At 67.3% G+C, this 19,377-nt stretch overlaps 4 protein-coding genes across 5 annotated transcripts; 3 read left to right on the forward strand and 1 right to left on the reverse strand.

Annotated features, from left to right (window-relative positions):
* Positions 1-554: 554 nt before the first annotated feature.
* On the forward strand, positions 555-3,892 carry PRKAG1 (protein kinase AMP-activated non-catalytic subunit gamma 1). Of its 2 annotated transcripts, XM_033083231.2 has the most exons (12): positions 555-681; positions 773-863; positions 1,321-1,424; positions 1,499-1,580; positions 1,655-1,713; positions 1,808-1,853; positions 1,945-1,999; positions 2,085-2,211; positions 2,670-2,835; positions 2,944-2,981; positions 3,082-3,228; positions 3,318-3,892. In XM_033083231.2, the coding sequence occupies exons 1-12, from the start codon at positions 676-678 to the stop codon at positions 3,414-3,416; spliced, it is 1,020 nt and encodes a 339-aa protein (XP_032939122.1). In that variant the 5' UTR covers positions 555-675; the 3' UTR covers positions 3,417-3,892. The 2 variants fall into 2 exon arrangements, with proteins under 2 accessions (XP_032939122.1, XP_032939121.1); XM_033083230.2 differs by lacking the exons at positions 555-681; positions 773-863 and having other exon boundaries at positions 880-1,424.
* Positions 3,893-4,550: 658 nt separating this feature from the next.
* DDN (dendrin) lies at positions 4,551-6,093 on the forward strand. Its single transcript, XM_033083233.1, has 2 exons — positions 4,551-4,937; positions 5,017-6,093. Exons 1-2 carry the CDS (start codon positions 4,768-4,770, stop codon positions 6,047-6,049), a joined length of 1,203 nt encoding a protein of 400 aa, XP_032939124.1. The 5' UTR covers positions 4,551-4,767; the 3' UTR covers positions 6,050-6,093.
* A 5,437-nt stretch (positions 6,094-11,530) lies between these two features.
* Positions 11,531-13,663, reverse strand: WNT1 (Wnt family member 1). The gene is made up of 4 exons (XM_033083237.1): positions 13,498-13,663; positions 12,974-13,227; positions 12,523-12,788; positions 11,531-12,274 (listed from the first exon to the last, which is right to left on the reverse strand). The coding sequence occupies exons 1-4, from the start codon at positions 13,596-13,598 to the stop codon at positions 11,786-11,788; spliced, it is 1,110 nt and encodes a 369-aa protein (XP_032939128.1). The 5' UTR covers positions 13,599-13,663; the 3' UTR covers positions 11,531-11,785.
* A 2,759-nt stretch (positions 13,664-16,422) lies between these two features.
* Positions 16,423-19,289, forward strand: ARF3 (ADP ribosylation factor 3). The gene is made up of 5 exons (XM_033083259.1): positions 16,423-16,527; positions 17,302-17,481; positions 17,592-17,702; positions 17,786-17,910; positions 18,291-19,289. The coding sequence occupies exons 2-5, from the start codon at positions 17,334-17,336 to the stop codon at positions 18,450-18,452; spliced, it is 546 nt and encodes a 181-aa protein (XP_032939150.1). The 5' UTR covers positions 16,423-16,527; positions 17,302-17,333; the 3' UTR covers positions 18,453-19,289.
* Positions 19,290-19,377: the final 88 nt, after the last annotated feature.

The following is a 19,377-nucleotide window of genomic DNA, read 5'->3' on the forward strand; positions in this document are numbered from 1 at the left end:
TCCTTGGTGTCCCTTCGTGTCCCTGGTATCTCCGGGGAAGGTCTCTGTCCCACCCCAGGCTCTGTCACCCTCAAAATCAGTGACCTTCCCTGGTTTACCCCGAGGTGTGTCCCCATCCCCGGGGACCCTCATGTGTGTCACAATCCCCGTCCTTTCCCGCGGACCCCGGTCCATGTTCCCCCTCCCCTGGGCCATCCCGAGGTGTGTCCCGCCATATCCTCCTCAAACCCCCGGGGATCCCCACACGTGTGACACTGCCCCCAAAAACCTCTCCCCCGGGACGTGGCGGGGGGAAAAAGGGCTCCTGGTGGCCGTGAGTCGTATGGGCGGTGCTGACGGAACCGGGACCGGGGCCCGAGTGGCTCACAGAACCGGAAGCGGGGCTGGAATAGGGCGGAAGTGCGGCACGAAGCGGGCGGAAGCGGAGCAGGAACAGACGGAAGTGGGGCACGAAGCGGGCGGAAGTGGAGCGGGAACAGCCGGAAGTGGAGCTGGAACCGGGCGGAAGTGGAGCAGGAACGGGCGGAAGTTGGGCACGAAGCGGGCGGAAGCGGAGCTGGAACCGGGCGGAAGTGGAGCCGGAAGCTGCGAGGAAGCGGGACTAGGAACCGGGTGAACTCGGGGCCGGAGTCGGGCGGAAGTGGGGCAGCGGCGCCTCGGGACGCAGCGAGACCCATGGAGGTTGTGGGAGGGACAGCGGGGCTGGGAGGGACACGGAGGGTCGGGACCGGGGGCCGCGGCCACCTCTGACCCGACCCCTGTCTGTCCCCAGGATCCCGGCCCCGACCCTGACCCCGGCCCCGGGCCCGGCTCGGGCCCGGCCGCTGAGAGCCCGGCGGAGCTGAGCCCCCCGGGGCTGGAAGGTGATTCCGAGGGAGGCCTGGGAGGTGCTGGCATGCGGGGGGGTCCCGGCACAGGAGGTGACACATTGATTTGGGTGTCCCAAGGGCTGCAGCTGCTGGGGGGTTCCTGTCCCGGAGTCTGGGGTATCCCGCAGCCCTGAGCTGGGTGCCGCAGGATTTGGGATGCCCCGTGATTGGGGATATCCCGGAGTTTGGGGTGTGGTGGAGCTGGGTGTAATCCCGGAGTTGGGAGTGAAACGGGACTTGGGGCATTCGAGGGTTTGCGGTGTCCCGGGATTTGGGGTGTCCCAGGTATTGGTGTGTCCCGGGATTTGGGGCAGAGGATTTTGGGGTGTCCTGGGATTGGGGGTGCTACAAGATTTGGGGTGTCTGGGACTGGGGGTGTCCCGGGATTGGGGGTGTCCTGGGTTTTGCGGTGCTCCAGGTTTTGGGGTGCCCCCTCACGCTGCCACCCCAGGGGACACCCACCGCGGTGCCTACACCGCCTTCATGAAATCCCATCGCTGCTACGACCTGATCCCCACCAGCTCCAAACTGGTCGTCTTCGACACATCCCTGCAGGTGTGCCAGGGCCGGGGGGGCACTTTTGGGGCCGGGGAGGCACTTTTGGGGCTCCCTGACCCCCGTGCCTGCAGGTGAAGAAGGCATTCTTCGCGCTGGTCACCAACGGTGTCCGAGCAGCCCCGCTCTGGGACAGCAAAAAGCAAAGTTTTGTAGGTGAGTGAGGTGGGGTGGGGTCTCTGGGGGCTGAGGGGGCTGGCAGGACCCTCCTCACCCTGCCTGCCCCCCAGGAATGCTGACCATCACCGACTTCATCAACATCCTGCACCGCTACTACAAATCACCCATGGTGAGGGCTGGGGTCTGCTGGGGGATCAGGTCCAGGCTCTGCCTGCCCCACCTGACCCTGGGTGGGTGATCTGGGCTTCTCCTCCTCCTCACAGGTGCAGATTTATGAGCTGGAGGAACATAAAATAGAGACCTGGAGAGGTGAGAGGGGGTCACTGCTGGCTGCCTCCTGCCCTTCCTGGCATGCCTGGAACCCCCCAGTGCCGTACCTCACCCTGCCCTCTCCCCACAGAGGTTTATCTTCAAGACTCCTTCAAGCCACTGGTCTGCATTTCCCCCAATGCCAGGTACCCTGGGGGGCAGGGAGAGGGGCACAGCTGGTGGTGGCACTCCCAGGAACACCCCAAATCCCCCCTCCCTTCCTCCCCACAGCCTGTTCGACGCTGTCTGCTCCCTGATCCGGAACAAGATCCATCGCTTGCCCGTCATCGACCCCGACTCGGGGAACACACTCTACATCCTCACCCACAAACGCATCCTCAAGTTCCTCAAGCTCTTTGTAAGTCTCTGCCCCTTGGTGATGGTGGGGGCCAGACCAGGAGCCTCACCCTAGGCTGTGCCAGGGGCCACCCTGAGACTCTCAGCCCAGCCTGTGCCAGAGATACAGGACCCCCATCCTGGGCTGTGCCAGGTCCCTGAGCCAGGGGCTGCCTTGAGACCCCCATCTCAGGCTGTGCCAGAAGCTGCACCAGAACCAGGCCCAGGCTGCTTCAGGGGTTACTCTGAGACCCCCAGCTTGGGCTGTGCTATACCTGCACCCTGGGTACCACCAGCTCTGGGGTGGGCACAGCTCTGGTACCTCACCACACTCTGCAGTGCCAGAGGACCCCCAGGACATGGCATGGACCCTCCCCACTGCACCTACAAACCCCCTGCTCTGCACCCCAGCTCTCTGTGCTTTCACCCCCAGCACCTCCAGGCCTGGGCTCAGCACTGTCCCCTCACTGTCCCCCACAGATTGCAGAGGTCCCCAAGCCTGAGTTCATGGCACAGACGTTGGAGGAGCTGCAGATTGGCACCTACAGCAACATCGCCGTGGTTGGCACCAGCACCCCCATCTACGTGGCCCTGGGCATCTTCGTGCAGCACCGCGTCTCCGCGCTGCCCGTGGTCGATGACTCGGGTAAGGATGTCCTGTCCTCGCTTTGGCTGTCCCCAAGTCACCTCCCTGGGGGCTGTGTCCCCTCTGGAGCACCAGGGGCTCGGCTGAGCTGCTCCCCTCCCTCCCCAGGGCGGGTGGTGGACATCTACTCCAAATTCGACGTTATTGTGAGTACTGGTGGGGGAAAATCCTGGGCTGGGGGGATGCTGTCAGGTGGTGGTGGGGTCTCAATCCCAGCTGTGTCCCCAATGCTTGTCCCTGCCCCAGAACCTGGCAGCTGAGAAGACCTACAACAACCTGGATGTGACGGTGACGCGGGCGCTGCAGCACCGCTCCCACTACTTCGAGGGCGTCCTCAAGTGTTACAAGCACGAGACGCTGGAAACCATCATCAACCGCCTGGTCGAGGCTGAGGTAACTGTCCCGGGGTGCTGGGGGGTCGAGGGGTGGTGGGCCAGGGTCCCTGCACCCCCTCAACCCCTCCCTATGTCCCTCCTCCCCAGGTCCACAGGCTGGTGGTGGTGGATGAGAGCGATGTGGTTAAAGGGATCGTCTCCCTCTCGGACATCCTGCAAGCCCTGGTGCTCCCACAGGGCCCCTGAGGCAGTGGAGGGGGGGGGATCAGTCCTCCCAAGCCCCCCACTCTCTTCTCCTGCAACACTGTGCCCCCCCGGGCTGGTGGGGACACCCGGGGTATGCCCCCACTCACCAGCAGCATCCAGCAATAACCCCCAGCCCTGGGGCAGCCCCTGCTGCCCTTCCCTGGGTGGGGGGAGCCCACAGCCCCCCCATGCCGTGCCCTGCACCCCAAAAATGTGTGGGGTGATGGGGGCAGCCTTTGACCCCCCCCTGGGATACCAGGCCAGGGTCACCCATATCCATGCCAGGGCTGTTCCTGTGTGGATTCTCATCCCTGTCACCCTGCACCCTCTCCCTGGGTGAGGGACTCAGCACCACCCGGCCCGGGGACCCCCCCACGCCCCCGGGGGTTCCCCCTCCACGTTCCCCCGGCTGTGCCCACACCCGCCACCGCTTCGTGTGTGAAGAGAAGCCACGAATAAACACAGACCTGGCACCACCCTGACTCGGTGCAGGGCACAGGGGGCACTGACCAGGGAGGGGGTGTGTGGGGAGGGGGTGAGGCCCCCCCGTGGGAAGGGGGGAATCTGCTGAGCTCGCCCAGACCCTAAATCCCTGTTTGTTCCGCCTGTGGCTTTTCTAAAAGGCCAGGATTGGGGATGGGACAGAGACAGGGACCTGGCAGGACATGGGGACCCTCTGGTGGGCACCACGGTGAGCCCGGGGGGGAGTCGGGCAGGGGCTGGGGGAGGTTGAGGGGGGAGCTGGGATGTTAAGGTCCCGTGGGGGGCTGGCAGGGGTCGCGGGCAGCTGGAACACCGGGGGTGTCAGCCGGTGTCCACAGGGGAGGCGCAAGGCCTGGCCGTGCTGAGCGAGGCACATTCCTGACGGGGAGGGAACGGGCGGCCGGGGACCCTGTCCCTGCCAGTCCCGGGGTCCGGCAGAGGCTGCAGAGCGAGGTGATCGCCAGGCAGGTACCGGGGGGCCCGGGGGACTCGGGGGGGGGCCGTGCCGGTTGCCATGCCGCCGCCGGAGGGTTGCTAAGCTCCGCTCGGAGCCCGCGTGGGCTGCAGCGCTCGGTGCCAAACCCGCCATCGCCTGCTTGTCGCAGGGGGGGAAGGGATCCCGCGGGGGGTGTGGAGCGGGGGGGGGGACACAAACACACACACGCGACACGACACCCCTGGGACGGCCGGTGGGGTCCCCGCGGTGCGCCGGTGTGCCGGGGGTCAGAGTGGCCCGAGGTGGCACCGGGCGGGACACGGGGTCCCCGGGGGCACACGTGCGGCAGGTGGGTGCGTGTGGGCGGACGCGTGGCTCCGCCGAGGCTCCGGTGAGCTGCCCGTGCCGGGGACCCCCCTCTCGGCCGGGGCCATGCTGGGGGGTCCGGAGCGGGGTGCGGGGCGCCTGCGAATCTGCGAGCGGACCAAGCTGGTGCTGGTGGAGATCGACACGGTGGCGTGTTGCAGCGCGGGTACCGGCATGGCTGCGGGGTGCTGGCCCGAGCCCCCCTGGACCTACCGCCGCATCGCCGGGGAGTACGCGTGAGTGGGGACAGAGGGGTGGGGGGTCCGTCCTGCTCCCCGCCCCTCGCTCCCCTCACTCCCCGTCTCTGTCTTGCAGGTACCTGGAGAAGCGCTTTGTGGCCGAGCTGGCCCCTCCCTGGCCCCCGGTGCCCTCTAACCCCCCTTGTCGCCTGCAGGACTTCACCACCCGGCCCCGGGTGCCCCCCACCCCCTGCCCCCCACGGCAGTTTGAGGGGACAGGGGGCAGTGGACCCTGGGGGGGGCACCCTGTGCCTGTGCCTCGACCCCCGGTGTCGGGTGACAAGCTGGGCCCCCCCACCTACGAGGTGCACATGCAGCGGGTGCAGGCAGCCCACGCCCGCCGTGGGGGACCCCCTCCTTACATCTCCCCCCCTGCCTATGACGGTCCCCACCGCACCCTGCAGCTCCGCCCCCTGCGGGGACCCCGCAGCCCCCCACCCGCACCTCGGGCCCGGGGGGCTGTGCCGGGGGGCTGGAGCCACACACTGCCCCGGGCGGCCACCGAGGCCAAGCACCGGTGGCCCCGTGGGATGTCCCCGGGAGTGTCCCCGGGAGGGCCTGGCACGCCCCGGCACTGCCAGACGCTGCCACGAGCAGCAGCCGGCCGGGAGCGGGTGCCGGGGCGCGGGAGGGGACAGCGAGGGACGGGGGGACACGTCCTCATTGACGCCACTCGTGTGGTGGTCCGGGCCCAGTACGTGCCACCCCCACAGCGACAGCAGGTCCGCTATGCCAGGGGGTCCCTGGGGTCTGGCACCCCTCCCCGCAGCCCCTCCGTGTCCCCTGGGGTTGTCAGCCCCTCTGCCGCGCCCTCGCCCCCCCGGGAGCGCTCCGGCAGCCCCCGCAGTCCGTGGCAGAGCCCGGGGGGCTGCAGGGGTGCCCGGGGCCGGCTCCCCCCGCGGCGGCCGGTGCTGTACGCCCAGGCGCTGCGTGAGGCCGTGTCCCGCATCCGGCGGCACACGGCGCCCGACTCGGACTCGGATGCCGAGGGGAGCGTGGGGGGCTCCCGGCAGCGGCTCTGCCGAGACCCCCGCGCCTACAGCAGCAGCAGCAGCAGCCTGGAGAGCAGCGGGGCCCCCCCAGGCCCCCCCAGCCCCACCCCTGCCTGAGGGGTGGGGTTTGCCGGGGTGTGGCACTTATGGGGCGGGGCTTGCCAGGGTGTGGTTCTCAGGGGTGGGGCTTGGTGGGTGGGCTCGGGGGCGGGGCTCGGGACTGGAGTTCCCACGGGCTGACCCCAATAAAAGCTCCGGGATCCCGGTGTGCTGCCTCTGCCCCGTTTGTGTGAGGTCTGGGGGGTGGGGTTGGGGTGGGCGTCACCCCCTGAGGCCTCTCTGTGTCCCCCAGCAAGGACACAGGTGTCTGGGCACGCCCCCATGACATTCCCGGTGTCCGGTCCCCCCCGCCCCGTTATGGTGCCAGGGTCAGTCGGAGGTCCCGGGTGTCCCGGCGGCCACCACAGTGCGTCACAACACGGGTGGGACGTGCCAGCTCCCCCCGTATCCCCCATAATGAGTAGGTGAGCACAGCAGGTCTGGCCCTCGGCCACCGGCCCCACGTCAGGGCCGGGGGGGGACCCCGAGTGACTCACCCGGGGGAGACTGTCCCCCCCAAACAGCCGCCACCTCTTAGTCACGCTGCGGGGGGGGAGGATCCCCGCGGCCCCAGGAAACCACACAAATATCGTGTCCAATTTGCACGTTATTTAAAACCGGCTCCTCCCCCGCCCCCCTGCGCGACCCTGTCATTATCCCGGTGACACCGGCCCGGAGGTCACGGCACGGGGCAGCTGCCACAGCAAGGCCACCCGGGAGGCTGGGGGGGCACCCCCAGGGCCACGTCACCCCATGTGTCCCCTGTCCTGGCACGGGGCCAGGATGCCATCCGAGTCCCACACCTGGGTCTAGCCTGAGCCACAATGGCAGCTGCAGCTCACGGTGGCACGGCTGTGGTCCTGCACCCGGTACGGTGACTGGCATGGCATGGCATGGCATGGCATGGTTGGCAAGGTGTGATCCACATTACCCCAGCCTGGCACAGTTTGGAACATGGCTTGGTATGACCCAGCACAGCTTGGCACAGGTCAGCTTGGCACAGCAGCCTGGCACAGCTTGGCAAAGCCCAGAAGAGCCAAGGACAACTCAGCAGCCTTGGCATGGCTTGCATGGCAAGGGACAGTTCAACAAAGCCTAGAACAGCTCAGTGCAGGCTGGCAGAGCCTGGCACAGCCTGATACCACCTGACATGGCTCAGCACAGCTCAGCACGGCTCGGCAAAGCCCAGAACACTGCCTATTTGGCACAGCTCATCACGGCTGGGCACGACTTGGCACACCTTAGCACAGCCTGATATAGCCTGGCATGGCTCAGCTTCGCACAACTCAGCACGGCATGGCCAGCACAGCTTCACAAAGCCCGGAACAGCCCAGAAGAGCTCTTCGTGAGTTGGCACGGCTTGGCACAGGCTGGTCTAGCCTGGCATAGCTCTGCACAAACTAACACAGCTTGGCACAGGTTGGTCTAGCCTGGCATGGCTCAGCACAGCCTGGCACAGCCCAGCACAGCTCGTCATGCCTCGGCTCGGCGCGGTGCCCGGCGTGGCGCGGGGTGTCCCAGACGCGGGGGCAGCGGCTCGGCCCTTCCCGTGGGATCAGCTCCTGGCCAAACCCGCTCCCCGCCGGGAAAATCACCTTCTAATTCGGGCTGCGCCGGCGCCAGCGCCTTCCCCTGGCACCCCCGGGGCACCCGCCGGCCCCCGAAACTCGTCACAACCTGGGGTCCCCCCGGGGCCAGGGGGGCTCAGCCCATGGGGGTGCCCGCGCGTGGGACCGGGGGGTCCCGCCCGGTACCGGAGCCCCCGGATCGGGACGCGTTGTCACCCGTGGCCGCCAGATGTCGCCGCGCAGCCGGTGACCGATCGCACTGGGGGGCACCGGAGGGCCTGCCTGCCCCGGGAGCGGCGGGGGGAGCAGTATCGGTGTCCCCAAAGAACCGTCAGCCACGTGTGACATCCGTACCAGTGCTGTCCTGTGTGTCACCGGGGCTGGCGATGTCCCCAGGGAGCTGTGACCCTCATGTGTCACCGGTGACGGTGGCGTCCCCAGCGGGCTGTGTCCGTGGATGTGCCAGCTCTGGCTGTGCTCCCGGAGAGTCGCGACCCACATGTGTCATGGGTGCTGGTGGTGTCTGAGAGCCACGACCCTTGTGTGTCACTTGTGATGGTGATGTCGCCAGAGACCTGTGCCCGTGTATGTGCTGATGCTGATTCTGTCCCCAGACAGTGGCGACCCGTGTGTGTCACTGGTGGTAAGTGGCGTTCCCGGAGAGCCGTGGCTCTCATGTGTCACTGATGTTGGCAGTGTCCCAAAGAAGCCATGTCCATGTATGTGCCAGCGCTGGCGGTGTCCCCAGACAGCTGTGATCGTGTGTCACTGGTGACAGTGGTGTCCCCAGACATCTGTGTCCGTGTACATGCTGGTGCTGGCAGTGTCCCTGCAGAGCCGTGACCCGCACGTGCAGCTGGCACTGACCATGCCACAACCCACGTGTGCCAGCAGCACCGTCCGTGTCCCCACAGCGCGGTGTCACCTGGTTACACCCGGTGTCTGCTACGCCACGTTCCTGGCCATCCACGTCCCACCGTCCCCACCGTGTCCCTGCTCTCCCAGGCCGCGCGAGGAGCCGGTGGGAAGGGTCCGGTGAATGCGGCATTGTTGCGCGGGGTTGGAGTCACAGATAATTACCTCAATTAGTTACAATGGCAGAGTAATAAATACAGGCTTAGCGGCTCCTTCCCCACTGCGGCTTCTCAGATTAATCCAGCCCGGGCGAGCGGAGCTGAAAGGATTGATGGACAATTCATTAAACCCGCCGAATGCCGCACAAGGCACCCGTGAAGGCCGGCGTTAGCCCCCGGCGGCTCCGCTTTGTCCCTAATTGTTCGTCTCGGGCATTGGTCACCTATCAGGGAGTGGGTGACGGCGACGGTCCCCCCGGGGCTGGCATGCCCGGGGATTAGAGGCCAGCGCTGCCACCGTTGCTGGGCGCCTTGGCCCCGCGCCGGAGGAATGCGGCGGATGGGAGGGGGCGGCCGGACAAGCCGGGAGCTGGCGGGACGTGGGTCCGCATCGACCGGAGGCGAGGGGAGCCGGGACGGGGCTGTGCCGCTGGCGATGGTGACAGGGGATGGGGTGGGGTGGGTTCTGCAGGTGGAATGGGCCACCTGAGGGTCTGGGCAGGTGGGCACAGCTCTGTCTGCCCTGCACCTCTCCTTCTGTCCTGCATTTCTGGGAATGACACAATCCTCCTGCCCCACACTTCTGGGCACTGTCCTAACCTGCACCTGAGCCACACACTGCACAATTTTTCTGTCCTGCACCTCTGTGCATTGTCGTGCTCCTCTGTCTAAATTCTGGGAATGACACCATCTCTCTGTCCCACATCTCTAGGCATGGCTCTGTCCTGTATCTGTCTGTGTCACCCCGTCCCTCTGTCCAGAAACTTTGGGCACTGTCCTGTCTTTCTGTCCTGCGCTTCGGGGAGTGTCACCATCCCACTGTCCTGCATCCCTGGGCATGACTCTGTCCCTCTGTCCTGCACCACTGGTCACTGCCCTGCCCTTCCGCCCCACACCTCTGGTACTGTCACGTCCCAGTGTCCTGCATTTCTGGGAGTGACACCTTTCCTCTGTCCTGGAAGCACCCCTGTCCCTCTGTCCTGCACTTCTGTGTGTCATCCTGTCTCTCTGTCCCACACCCCCAGGCAGAGCACCCCTGCACCCCATCCCTGAGCGGGGCTGTCCCAGCCCTCATCAGACCCAGCTTGTGGCCACCATCCAGCTGTTCCCCGGCTTCCCAGATGTGACAGGCTGGTGCAGGATGGGTCCGCCCTCTCCCTGGCCCTGTGCTGGCCCGCAGCAGCTATTTCCAGCACCCAGTCATATTTGTACAAGCCGGGGAGGTCTGTGCCCGGTGCCCAGGGTGCCCCTGCCCACCCCGGGGGTCGCAGCTGCCCGAGGTGCCCAGCAGGACATGCAGGAAAAGCTGAGTAACAGAGGTGACTTATAAGAATGTCATTATCTATATTCCTGACTCCTACCGCAGGAAAACAGGCTATTTTCATGCTGAAGCAGGAGCAGAATTTAGCAGGCAGATAACCCGGCAGGCGGGAGATGCTCGGAGGGTTATTTCGGGCTGTGTTCCTTTCCAGGCGTTTTCCTTGCGTTTTGGTATTTTATTCTCCACGTTGGGCTGTGTTTTGACCTTGGCGCGGGCAGCGGGGGCCCCCAGGGTGTTTTTCCCCCCCTCCTCTGAGTCTAAACATCAACTTTTCCACTATCGGCTCCGCGGGATATTTCGGGTGGTGGCAGCGTCATCCCGCAGCCTTTGATGCGGCAGAGCCTCAGGGGCCCCGAGAGGTTCCCGGCTCTGGGGGAGAGCCCGGGCTCTGGGGACCCCTGGGACAGGTGGGCACCAGGCTGGGGGGTCCTCCAGACCCAGAGAGGAAGGTTTTGGTGTCCCCAAGTGTGAAGTGCTGCAGAGGGGATGTGTGGACTCCGTGTCCACCCCAGGGGTGCCCATCAGAGGGGGATGCCCACCTTGGTGGGAAACCCGTCCCAGAAGGATGCCCTTCCCAGGGATGCCCATTCTGGGGGTATGCCCAGCCCAGGGAAAAAAAAAAAAAAAAAAAATCTCAAGGCATGTCCTGCATGATGAATTCCCATCCTGGTGGGGTGCTCACTCCGGTGGCAGGGCTGTCCCAAAACGATGCCCATTCTGGTGGGATGCCCATTCCAGAGGATGCCAATCCCAGCCATACCAGCAGAACACCTGCCAACCACAGAGCTGCACCCCACCTTTGCCACAGCCTTTCTCTTGTCGTGCTCAGACCCCACGCATGGATGTGGGGCTGTTTGTGGGGCCAGTGGCCATTTCTGTCCCCTCTGGCCCCTGCCCTGGTAACCCCAGTGCCCTCCCCGGTCCTGCTTTTCCCCCAGAGCCAAGGGGAGCCGTCAGCCCCGGCCGGGAGCGGTGATGGACGATGCTCATTCCCTGTCTGTCGTCTTGTACCTCCCGGGGCCGCTCCCAACGCCCGGCCTCGGCGGCACCAGCCCCACCGCCCCGGCAAATTCCAGCATCGGAGATGCTGCAGTCAAGGTGCCATGGTGATGGGCGCCGCAGCCGTGGGGATGGACCGGGAGCGGCGGCGGGAATGGCTGGGATGGAGACGGGCACAGCGGGAGAAAGAAGGGGGTCTGCGGGGAGGGGATGGCAGAGAGTGCAGGGAAGGAGGAGAAAGATGGACAGACAGCAGCCGGAGGGGCTGATGGACGTGGAATGGGGAGGTGGAGGGATGGAGAAGTGGTGGATGGACAGATGGACATGGGCAGCACGTCCCACAGTTTGGGATGCATTGGTGTCCCCCCACAGCTCAGCCCCTCCTTCCCACAGCCCCCCCAAACACGAATCGGGGCAGGACTGATAAAAATATATTCTTTATTCTTCTCTAAAGGCTATCAATGACACCTGTAACAAAGCATCATCATTATTAATTATTATTATTATTATCTTTAATTATAAAAAACAGGGCCTGGGGCCAGCGAAGCAGGGTGGGGGCGGTGGCACCAAACCGTCCACAATAAATATTTTATTTACAGCAAGAAGGGACCCCGTGGAGCCGGGGGGTGGCCGGGAAGGTGCGTGGCACTGAGCCCACTCATGGCACCATGGGGGTCCCTAGGACACATCCATACCCCCACCCATGGGTGCCTTCAATCCAGCCGGGCACCCGTCATGGGGGGTGTGTGGCGCTGACCCCCTCCGGGGCTGGGCAGGGTGGTCCCGGGGCAGGTCACAGGCACTCGTGCAGCACCTGGGTGTTGGTGCAGTTGAGGCAGCTGACGTGGCAGCACCAGTGGAAGGTGCAGTTGCAGCGCTCGGTGACGCGCTGGGTGCGCGTGCGGTACCCGCGCCCGCAGCACAGCAGCTCACACCCGTCCAGCCCCGGCGAGGAGCTGTTGCAGAACCTCCCGGCCGTGCCTGCTGTGCCCGTCTTCCCGCTGTAGGTGCAGAAATTGGGAGATTTCTCGAAGTAGACAAGGTCGTGGGGTGAAGGGGGCTTGTGGGCCGGGTTCTCGGGCTCCAGGTGATGCAGCTCCACCCGCGATGCTCGGTTGCTGCCCTTGTTGCCGTAGATGACGCGGGAAGCGCCGTCAAAGCGATCCTTGAGGACATCGCCCACGGCACGGAAGGTGGGCAGGCGCATCCAGCAGGTGCGGACGGTGCAGGAGCCGGACATGCCGTGGCACTTGCACTCCTGGCGCATCTCCGAGAAGACCGTCTGGAAGGAAAGGGGAATTTAGGGCCTTGTGAGCATCCTGGGACCTCGTCTGAGGACCACTGTGCTCTTACACCCGCTCACATCACACTTAGACATCATTTGTCCCAAAGACAAGTGCAAAACTCATCTCTAACTGCTCCCAACATGCTCATGGGAACAGACCATCTTGGTGGTCACGCTTGTCTCCGTGCCCACCCCAGTGCTGCCCACAGCCCCCAGTGCCCTCACCATTCTCCCAGCGCCCTCACCATGCGCCCGGCCTCGTTGTTGTGCAGGTTCATGAGGAAACGCAGGTCTCGGCCCTTCTCACTGGAGTCCACAAACTCCCTCCCAAAGAGGCGACCGAAGTCGATGTTGTCACTGCAGCCCCCCCAGTGCCAGTCAGGGCCCCCAGGGCCACGGCGCCGGTAGTCACAGGTGCAGGACTCGATGGACCCCTCGGAGCACGACCGGGCCACCGAGTGTGTCACGCCAGCACTGGTGATGGCAAAGATGAATGCTGTCTCCCGGCAGCCTGTGGAGGGAGCGGGGCCTCAGGATGCAGCTGGGATGGGGAGGGGGCACCCACCGGCACCCCCAACCCTCCATCACGCTGGGCTGGTGATGCCCCATGGCAAACCAGGGGCGCTTCCATGAGCATCCCAACTCGGGGATGCATAGAGGAGGTCTGGGGACCCGTGTGCTGACCCCCAGCCTCACCCCGGTTGACAATTTTGCCGAAGATGTTGGGGCCCTGGGAGGTGGGACAGTTCCAGCGGCGGTTGCGGAACTGCCACTTGCACTCCTTGATGGCTGTCTGGAGGCCGGAGCTGACGCTGTGCAGGATGCCGGGGTTCTGCCGGATCAGCTTGCGCTGCTTTCTGCTCAGCAGCTGCAGGCTGGGGTCCAGCACCAGCTGCACGTTCTTGGAGTCTGTCAGCAGGTTGGTGGACGAGGCCACGTTGATGATGCCCCTGTGGCACAGGTGGGGATGGTGACCACTAGCGGGGGGTCCCCAGCACCTCCCTCCTCACCTCAACCTCCCTCCCTGCAGGCTACTCGGTGTGACCGCAGCATCTTCCTCCCTGGTACCCGTGTAGGGATCCCAAACGGGGGTCGCAGCCCTGTGTCCCCCCACACGCCCTGGTACGGGGCAGTCTCTGCCGTGCCTGTGCCAGCCCCGCCCTTCCGCCTCACCACCCCGGTGCCGGTACCGGTGCCGGTGCCGGCGCTGTCCGACTCACCACCACCGCCCGCTGTTGTTCACTGCCAGCGTGTTGGAGAGGGAGGAGAGGGCCAGAGCCCAGAGTGCCCGGAGCGCCAGCCCCAGCGCGGCGGCGCGCATGGCTCCGGCCCCGGGAGCCCCGGCAAAGTGCGCGGGCGAGCGGCCGTCCCGGTATTTATGGTGCCGCAGAGCCCCCGGCCCGGCCGCTACATCCACGCGTGTTTCCGGACGCGCGGGGCGGCTCCGAGATGAGGACGGCCGCGGGGGGACGCGGGGAGCGCCGGGCGGGCGGGCGGGCCGGCACCGCCACCGCCACCGGGCTGCAGCCGGTGGCCGGGGCGCGGCGTCGGGGGTGCGGTGCCCAGCGCACACTGACCGGGCCCTGGAGCGCGGCGTCGGGCGCTCCGTTCGCGGTGCCGGTGCCGGTGCCCCGGTGCTCTGTGCCCGGTTCTCGGCACTCTGTGCGCGGTACCCGGTGTCGGTACCGGTGCTGATTCTCGGCGGTCCGTGCGCAGTACCCGGTGCCGGTGGCCGGTACCGGCAGCTCCCCGGGGAGCCGGCGCGGCTGGACTCGGCTCGGCGCGGCGGGTGCACAGCGCTCAGCACCCGGGAGCATCTTCCAGCCCCTTCCCTCTTATAGGGGCGGCGCGGAGGGTCCCCGTGGGCCGGTCCCGCCGCGCGGGGCCTCCCCGCGTCCTCGCCCTAACAATGGGGAGCGGCGGAGCTGCGGCATCTCTTACGGGGCGGCGGGAGCGGCGGCGCCGGGGCTGTCCGTCACGGCCCGGATTAGCCCGGCGGGTGGCTGCGCCCCGGCCCCGTGCCCAGAACTCCCGGCTGCCGCTCCCCGCCTTCCCCGCGGTCCCGCGCACACGTTCTGCAGGCACCGGCACCGGCACCGGCGGGGGGGAGCGCGGCACGGCCCGCGACAACTCCCGGCGCAAGGCGGAGCTGGTCCCGGAATAACCTGGGACGGCCCCGGACGGCTCCGGGCGCACGGAGGGAGCGGGGAACGGGAATAGCCCGGGATATCCCGGGACAGCCGGGGGTGCACAGGGGCAGGAGTGACGGGATCTCCCGGGACAGTCCCGGGCGCACGGGGGAGGCAGAGTTCCGTGACAACCCAGGGCGCACGGGGATCCCAGTCCCGGGGAAGCCCGGGGACGCCGTCCTGGGGCCACCGGCTTTCCGAGGGACAGGACGTGCAGTCCCCAGGGACGTGGACCGTCGAGGCTGCGTGGGCGCCCCTCCGGAGCCCACGGACCCCTCTCCCGTCCTCGTCCGTGCCCAGCGGGACGGGGCTGCAGCCTCTTCCAGCTGCTCGAGCCCGGGTTGTCCCGGGCTATCCCGGCAGCACCCCGGGCCCCCGCGAACGTGCCCGTGGACACCCACGGTGTCTACAACCCGCGGCACGCACATCTCCCGCTGCCCCGGAGAGCCCGGTCTGGGCCGGTACCCGGTGTCGGAGGTAGGGATGGAGCGGGGGTGGAGGGATTGAGGGGCAGAAGGGGATAGAAGGAAGGGCAGGGGGTGCTCGGATGCTGGCGGGGGGCGGCCTGATGTGCCCACGGCCAGAACACGGGCACGCAGAGCTGGTGCTGGCCCGGTCTCGGTTTGGACAAGACTGTTCCCGTCATCCCCCGCCCGGGCCGGTTGTGGGTGGGTGTGAAATCCCCAGTGCGGGGCCCGACGGGCCGGGGGGCCTGAGCTGAGTCCCCCGTTGGGGCGGGAACCGGGGGGGGTAATCCCCCCTCCGCGGTTTCCCCGGACCAGTCATGCGGGGCCGGATTAGCCCCGCTCGCCCGTCACGGCCCGGGGCCGCCGCTCACCAGTTTAATTCAAGGACGGACAAAGCCCGGGACGGCGGCGGAGGTGGGGGGCTCGCACCGGCACCCACCCGCACCCCTTCCCCAGGCCCGGGAGGAGCCCAGGGCCGACCCGGGGTCTGCTCCAGCACGGCGCTCCCGCCTCCCCCGCCCCGGTTCCCGGCCGGGCCGGGCCGTGTCCACGCCCTCGGGCCTCCGCCCCGTCGGGGCTCCCGGGGCTGAGGTCAGCGGCCACGGGGAGGCCCCGGGGCGCGGCTGGGAGGGCCCTGCCCGGGGCTGTGCCACCAGCGGTGGGGCGCAATCACGGCCCTCGCCTCCCCAGTTCCATCCTGGGACCCTCCGGTCCTCGTAGTCCCTGCCCACTGCCCCGAGCCCCCGTTCCCCCCATCCCCTCTGCCGCAACCCGGGGCGGCCCGGCAGCCCGATGCTCGGGATCCCCCCGGTCCTGGGGTGCCGCTGGAACAGTTCCCGCAGCCGTCGGGGCTGCCCGGGAGCAGGGGGAATTCGTCTTGTCCCGTGTCATCGAGCAGGGACGGACAGGCGGACAACGGGGACAGACGGACGTGGGAAGCACCCGCAGGTCCCCCCGCTCGAGCTCCCGACCCCTGCCCTGCCTGCGAGCACCGGGACGGCCTCCGTACCAACGATACCGGCACGGTGCGGGGGTGCTCAGCCTGTCCCCTGTTGGGGTCCCCGTCCCCTGTGAAGCACAGGGACCCCCCCAGTGGGGACTGAGCCTCCCGGTGCTCATGGTGGCGGGGGGAAGACGCGGGACCCCGCTGTCCCCATGTCCCCATCCCGCCGCGCCGGTGCAGCTCCCCTCCGGAGGACGCTCGGCCCCCCCGGTGCGGGTCCCGGTACGGATCTCGGTGCGGGTCCCGGTGCGGGTCTCGGTGCCTCTAGGAACGGGCTCATGGCGGGGGGGACACACGCAAACGGGGACCCCCCCTCAGAGCGTCCCCCCCGCGCTGCTGCAGCGTTGCCATGGTAACGCCTCGTGGCTCTCGCGATTGCACCCCCCGCTCCCCCCCCCCCCCCCGCCGCTCTCCGCGCGCGCCCCCGGTCCCGGGGGGGGGTGAGTTGCGGGAAGCGGTGCGGGGCGGCGGGGGGGGGGGGCACCGGGCGCTCTCGCGAGATCGGCGCGATCGGGGCCTCCGCTTCCGGCGGCGGGAGCGGTGCAGAGTCAGCGGCGGCGGGGGCGGAACCGGCACCGGCACCGGCACCAGGTGCGGGGGGCCGCACCGCTCGGGGATGTGGGGCGCGGGCATCGCCGTGGGGCGTGCGGGGGGGGGCACGGGGGGCTCGGTACCGCAGCGGCGCGGGGGGGCTGCAGCGCGTGCCGGGGTGCCCGGAGCGGCGGGGGTGCGGAGCCCCGGCGGGTTGGGGGTCGTACCGGGGGCGGGGGGGGGGATGCGGTGCGGTGCGGCGTGCGGGGGCGGGGGGCAATGCGCAAGGGGGGGCGGCGCAGTGCGGGGTGGAGAGGCGGTGGTTTGGGGGCGCGCTGCGATGGGGGGGTGGGAAAAAGGGGGAACGGTGAATTCGGGGGTCCCGGGGGCGCGGGGGCTGCGCACGGTGCGGGGGAAGGGTCGCGCTGCGGTGCCGGGGGGGGCGATGGGGGCCTCCCCCTCCGGCGAGGCTGCGGTGATGGGGACATGGTGTAGAGGAGGGGTTGGTCCGGTGGGGCAGGACCCCAAGAGGAGGGCGACAGCCCTGCCTCAGTTTCTCCCCAGTGCAGCGCCCTGGGCTGTCCTTTTGCAGGGTGCAGCGGGGGCGCTCAGGATCCCCATCTTTGCCGCCCCCCATGTTGAGCTGCACACAGAGACACCCCCATACAGTGTGCGGCCCCCTCCCCAGCCCCTTGCCTGGGGCCCCCCAAACCCTGCATCCCTCCAGGACATAAAGATCCCAAATCCCTGCAACCCCCCCCAAACACGGGGGACCCCTCAGCTCCACCCCTGCAGATTTCAGGGCCTCCCCCAGCCTGCCCCATGCCCCCGCAGGATCCGGCCTCGGAGCCAGCGCCACCGTCACCATGGGCAACATCTTCGGGAACCTGCTGAAGAGCCTGATTGGGAAGAAGGAGATGCGGATCCTGATGGTGGGGCTGGACGCTGCTGGGAAGACCACCATCCTCTACAAGCTCAAACTGGGGGAGATCGTCACCACCATTCCCACCATCGGTGGGTGGGGTTGGGGGGGCACTGAGCAAACACCGCTCCCCATCAGGGCTCCTTTGAAGGGGCTGGCAGCTCCCCGTGCCTCAGTTTCCCTCCGCTGTCGCTCCCCACAGGGTTCAACGTCGAGACAGTGGAGTACAAGAACATCAGCTTCACCGTGTGGGATGTGGGTGGGCAGGACAAGATCCGGCCCCTCTGGAGGCATTACTTCCAAAACACCCAGGGTAGGTGTCTCAGGGGATGCCAGGAGGGGACTGGGGAGTGGGGTGGCCACAGACACCCTGTCAGTGGCCGCTCCTCTCCCCAGGGCTGATCTTCGTGGTGGACAGCAACGACCGGGAGCGGGTGAACGAGGCGCGGGAGGAGCTGATGCGGATGCTGGCGGAGGATGAGCTGCGGGACGCCGTCCTCCTCGTCTTCGCCAACAAGCAGGTGGGTCTGGGGGTGGGAGGGCCCTGTGGTGGCGCTGAGACATCTCCAGGCTGTCAGGGCAGCTATCTGGTGTAGAATTTCCTGTGGTATCAAGGCTGTGTGACAGAACCGTGTCATTCCTTGTGGCATCAGGGATGGTGGTGGCTCCCAGAGCTGTCCCATGGCACCAGGGCTGGTCTTTAACGGCCCTCTGGTTATCCCTGTGGTGCCAGGGCTGGTGTCTCCCATTCCCTGCTCCTTCCTGTAGCATCAGGGCTGATGATGATCCCCTGTGGCAGAGTTGTGCCTATGGCATCAGGGCTGGTGCCAGCCCCCGTGGAGGGGTTTTATCCATTCCTGCAGCATCAGGCCCCTTGTGTGACATCTCTTGTCTGCTCCAGGACCTGCCCAATGCCATGAACGCAGCAGAGATCACGGACAAGCTGGGGCTGCACTCCCTGCGCCACCGTAACTGGTACATCCAGGCCACCTGTGCCACCAGCGGGGATGGGCTCTATGAGGGCCTCGACTGGCTCGCCAACCAGCTCAAGAACAAGAAGTGAGGGGGGGTCCCCCTGTGCCCCCCCGGCCCCCCGGGCCGTGCCAGGGCCCCCCCTCGGCCGCCCCCTCCCTGCCCCGGTTGGGTTTTGCTTTCTTCTGGCACCGGTTGCTGTGGGGTTTTTCGCCTTTTTTGGGGTTCCCCTGGTTCCCCTCGGATCTCGTGTGTGCGTGCGTGGAATTAGAGCTCTATATAACGCCCAGGGGGGCAGGGGCAGAGCCCCGGGAGGGTGGGATGGGGGCTGGGGGGGCCACCTCGGCACTGCCCTGCCTGGGGGAGCCGGGGACACCCCATCCCCATGCATGTCCCTGCACCCCTCGCCTTCCTCTGGACCAAATGTGGGGGCAGCAGGGCCATGGGGGGGGATTTGGGACTATACATGTCCCCCTCCCTCCCAGCACCCCCTCCCGGCCCCGTGTGCCCCCCCCGGGCATCCCACACGTCCCCGGCCCCCCCATGTCACTTCGAGGCAGGTCTCCTCCCCGCAGCGTGACCCTTGCAGAGGAGGGGGCACAGGGCTGCCAGGACCCCTGTGGTCCCCCTGGCCATGCCCCCCCTCCTTGCCCTGGTCACCTGCCCCCCACCCCATGCCAGCATAGTGATTGTATGTCCCTGCCCCTCACGGACGGACAGTGTCCCCCCACCCTCCACCCCGTACTGTGCCCCCTCCTCCCCAGCACCGTATTTATACCCCTGGTCTGTGCTTGGTGTGACGTGTCGCTGCGGCTCTGCCCTGTCCAGGGACGTGTGTTCTCAGCCCTCCCCCCTCCAGCCCCCTGCGCCTGAGACGGTGGGTGACCTCCCCTGACCCCCCCCTTGGATATTAAACATGTTTTATGTAGTGCTGCCCCTCGTCTCTTCTTCCGCAGCCCCCCCAGCGTGGGGGTCCCGTGGAGGGGACGGTGATGGACAGCCCAGGGCTGGCTTTA

Source organism: Catharus ustulatus, chromosome 31, assembly GCF_009819885.2.
Source record: "Catharus ustulatus isolate bCatUst1 chromosome 31, bCatUst1.pri.v2, whole genome shotgun sequence".
Taxonomy (NCBI): Eukaryota; Metazoa; Chordata; class Aves; order Passeriformes; family Turdidae; genus Catharus; species Catharus ustulatus.

Excerpts from the sequence above, each read along its gene's own strand:
- PRKAG1 (XM_033083230.2), top strand. The coding sequence starts at position 1,026 with ATGCCCCGTGATTGGGGATATCCCGGAGTTTGGGGTGTGGTGGAGCTG. Across the intron at positions 2,982-3,081 it reads ACTCCAAATTCGACGTTATT|AACCTGGCAGCTGAGAAGAC; the intron begins GTGAGTACTGGT and ends TCCCTGCCCCAG. Across the intron at positions 3,229-3,317 it reads ACCGCCTGGTCGAGGCTGAG|GTCCACAGGCTGGTGGTGGT; the intron begins GTAACTGTCCCG and ends CCTCCTCCCCAG.
- DDN (XM_033083233.1), top strand. The coding sequence starts at position 4,768 with ATGCTGGGGGGTCCGGAGCGGGGTGCGGGGCGCCTGCGAATCTGCGAG. Across the intron at positions 4,938-5,016 it reads CGCATCGCCGGGGAGTACGC|GTACCTGGAGAAGCGCTTTG; the intron begins GTGAGTGGGGAC and ends TCTGTCTTGCAG.
- WNT1 (XM_033083237.1), bottom strand. The coding sequence starts at position 13,598 with ATGCGCGCCGCCGCGCTGGGGCTGGCGCTCCGGGCACTCTGGGCTCTG. Across the intron at positions 12,789-12,973 it reads CGGCAAAATTGTCAACCGGG|GCTGCCGGGAGACAGCATTC; the intron begins GTGAGGCTGGGG and ends CTCCCTCCACAG. Across the intron at positions 12,275-12,522 it reads ACAACGAGGCCGGGCGCATG|ACGGTCTTCTCGGAGATGCG; the intron begins GTGAGGGCGCTG and ends CTTTCCTTCCAG.
- ARF3 (XM_033083259.1), top strand. The coding sequence starts at position 17,334 with ATGGGCAACATCTTCGGGAACCTGCTGAAGAGCCTGATTGGGAAGAAG. Across the intron at positions 17,703-17,785 it reads TTACTTCCAAAACACCCAGG|GGCTGATCTTCGTGGTGGAC; the intron begins GTAGGTGTCTCA and ends TCCTCTCCCCAG. Across the intron at positions 17,911-18,290 it reads TCGTCTTCGCCAACAAGCAG|GACCTGCCCAATGCCATGAA; the intron begins GTGGGTCTGGGG and ends TGTCTGCTCCAG.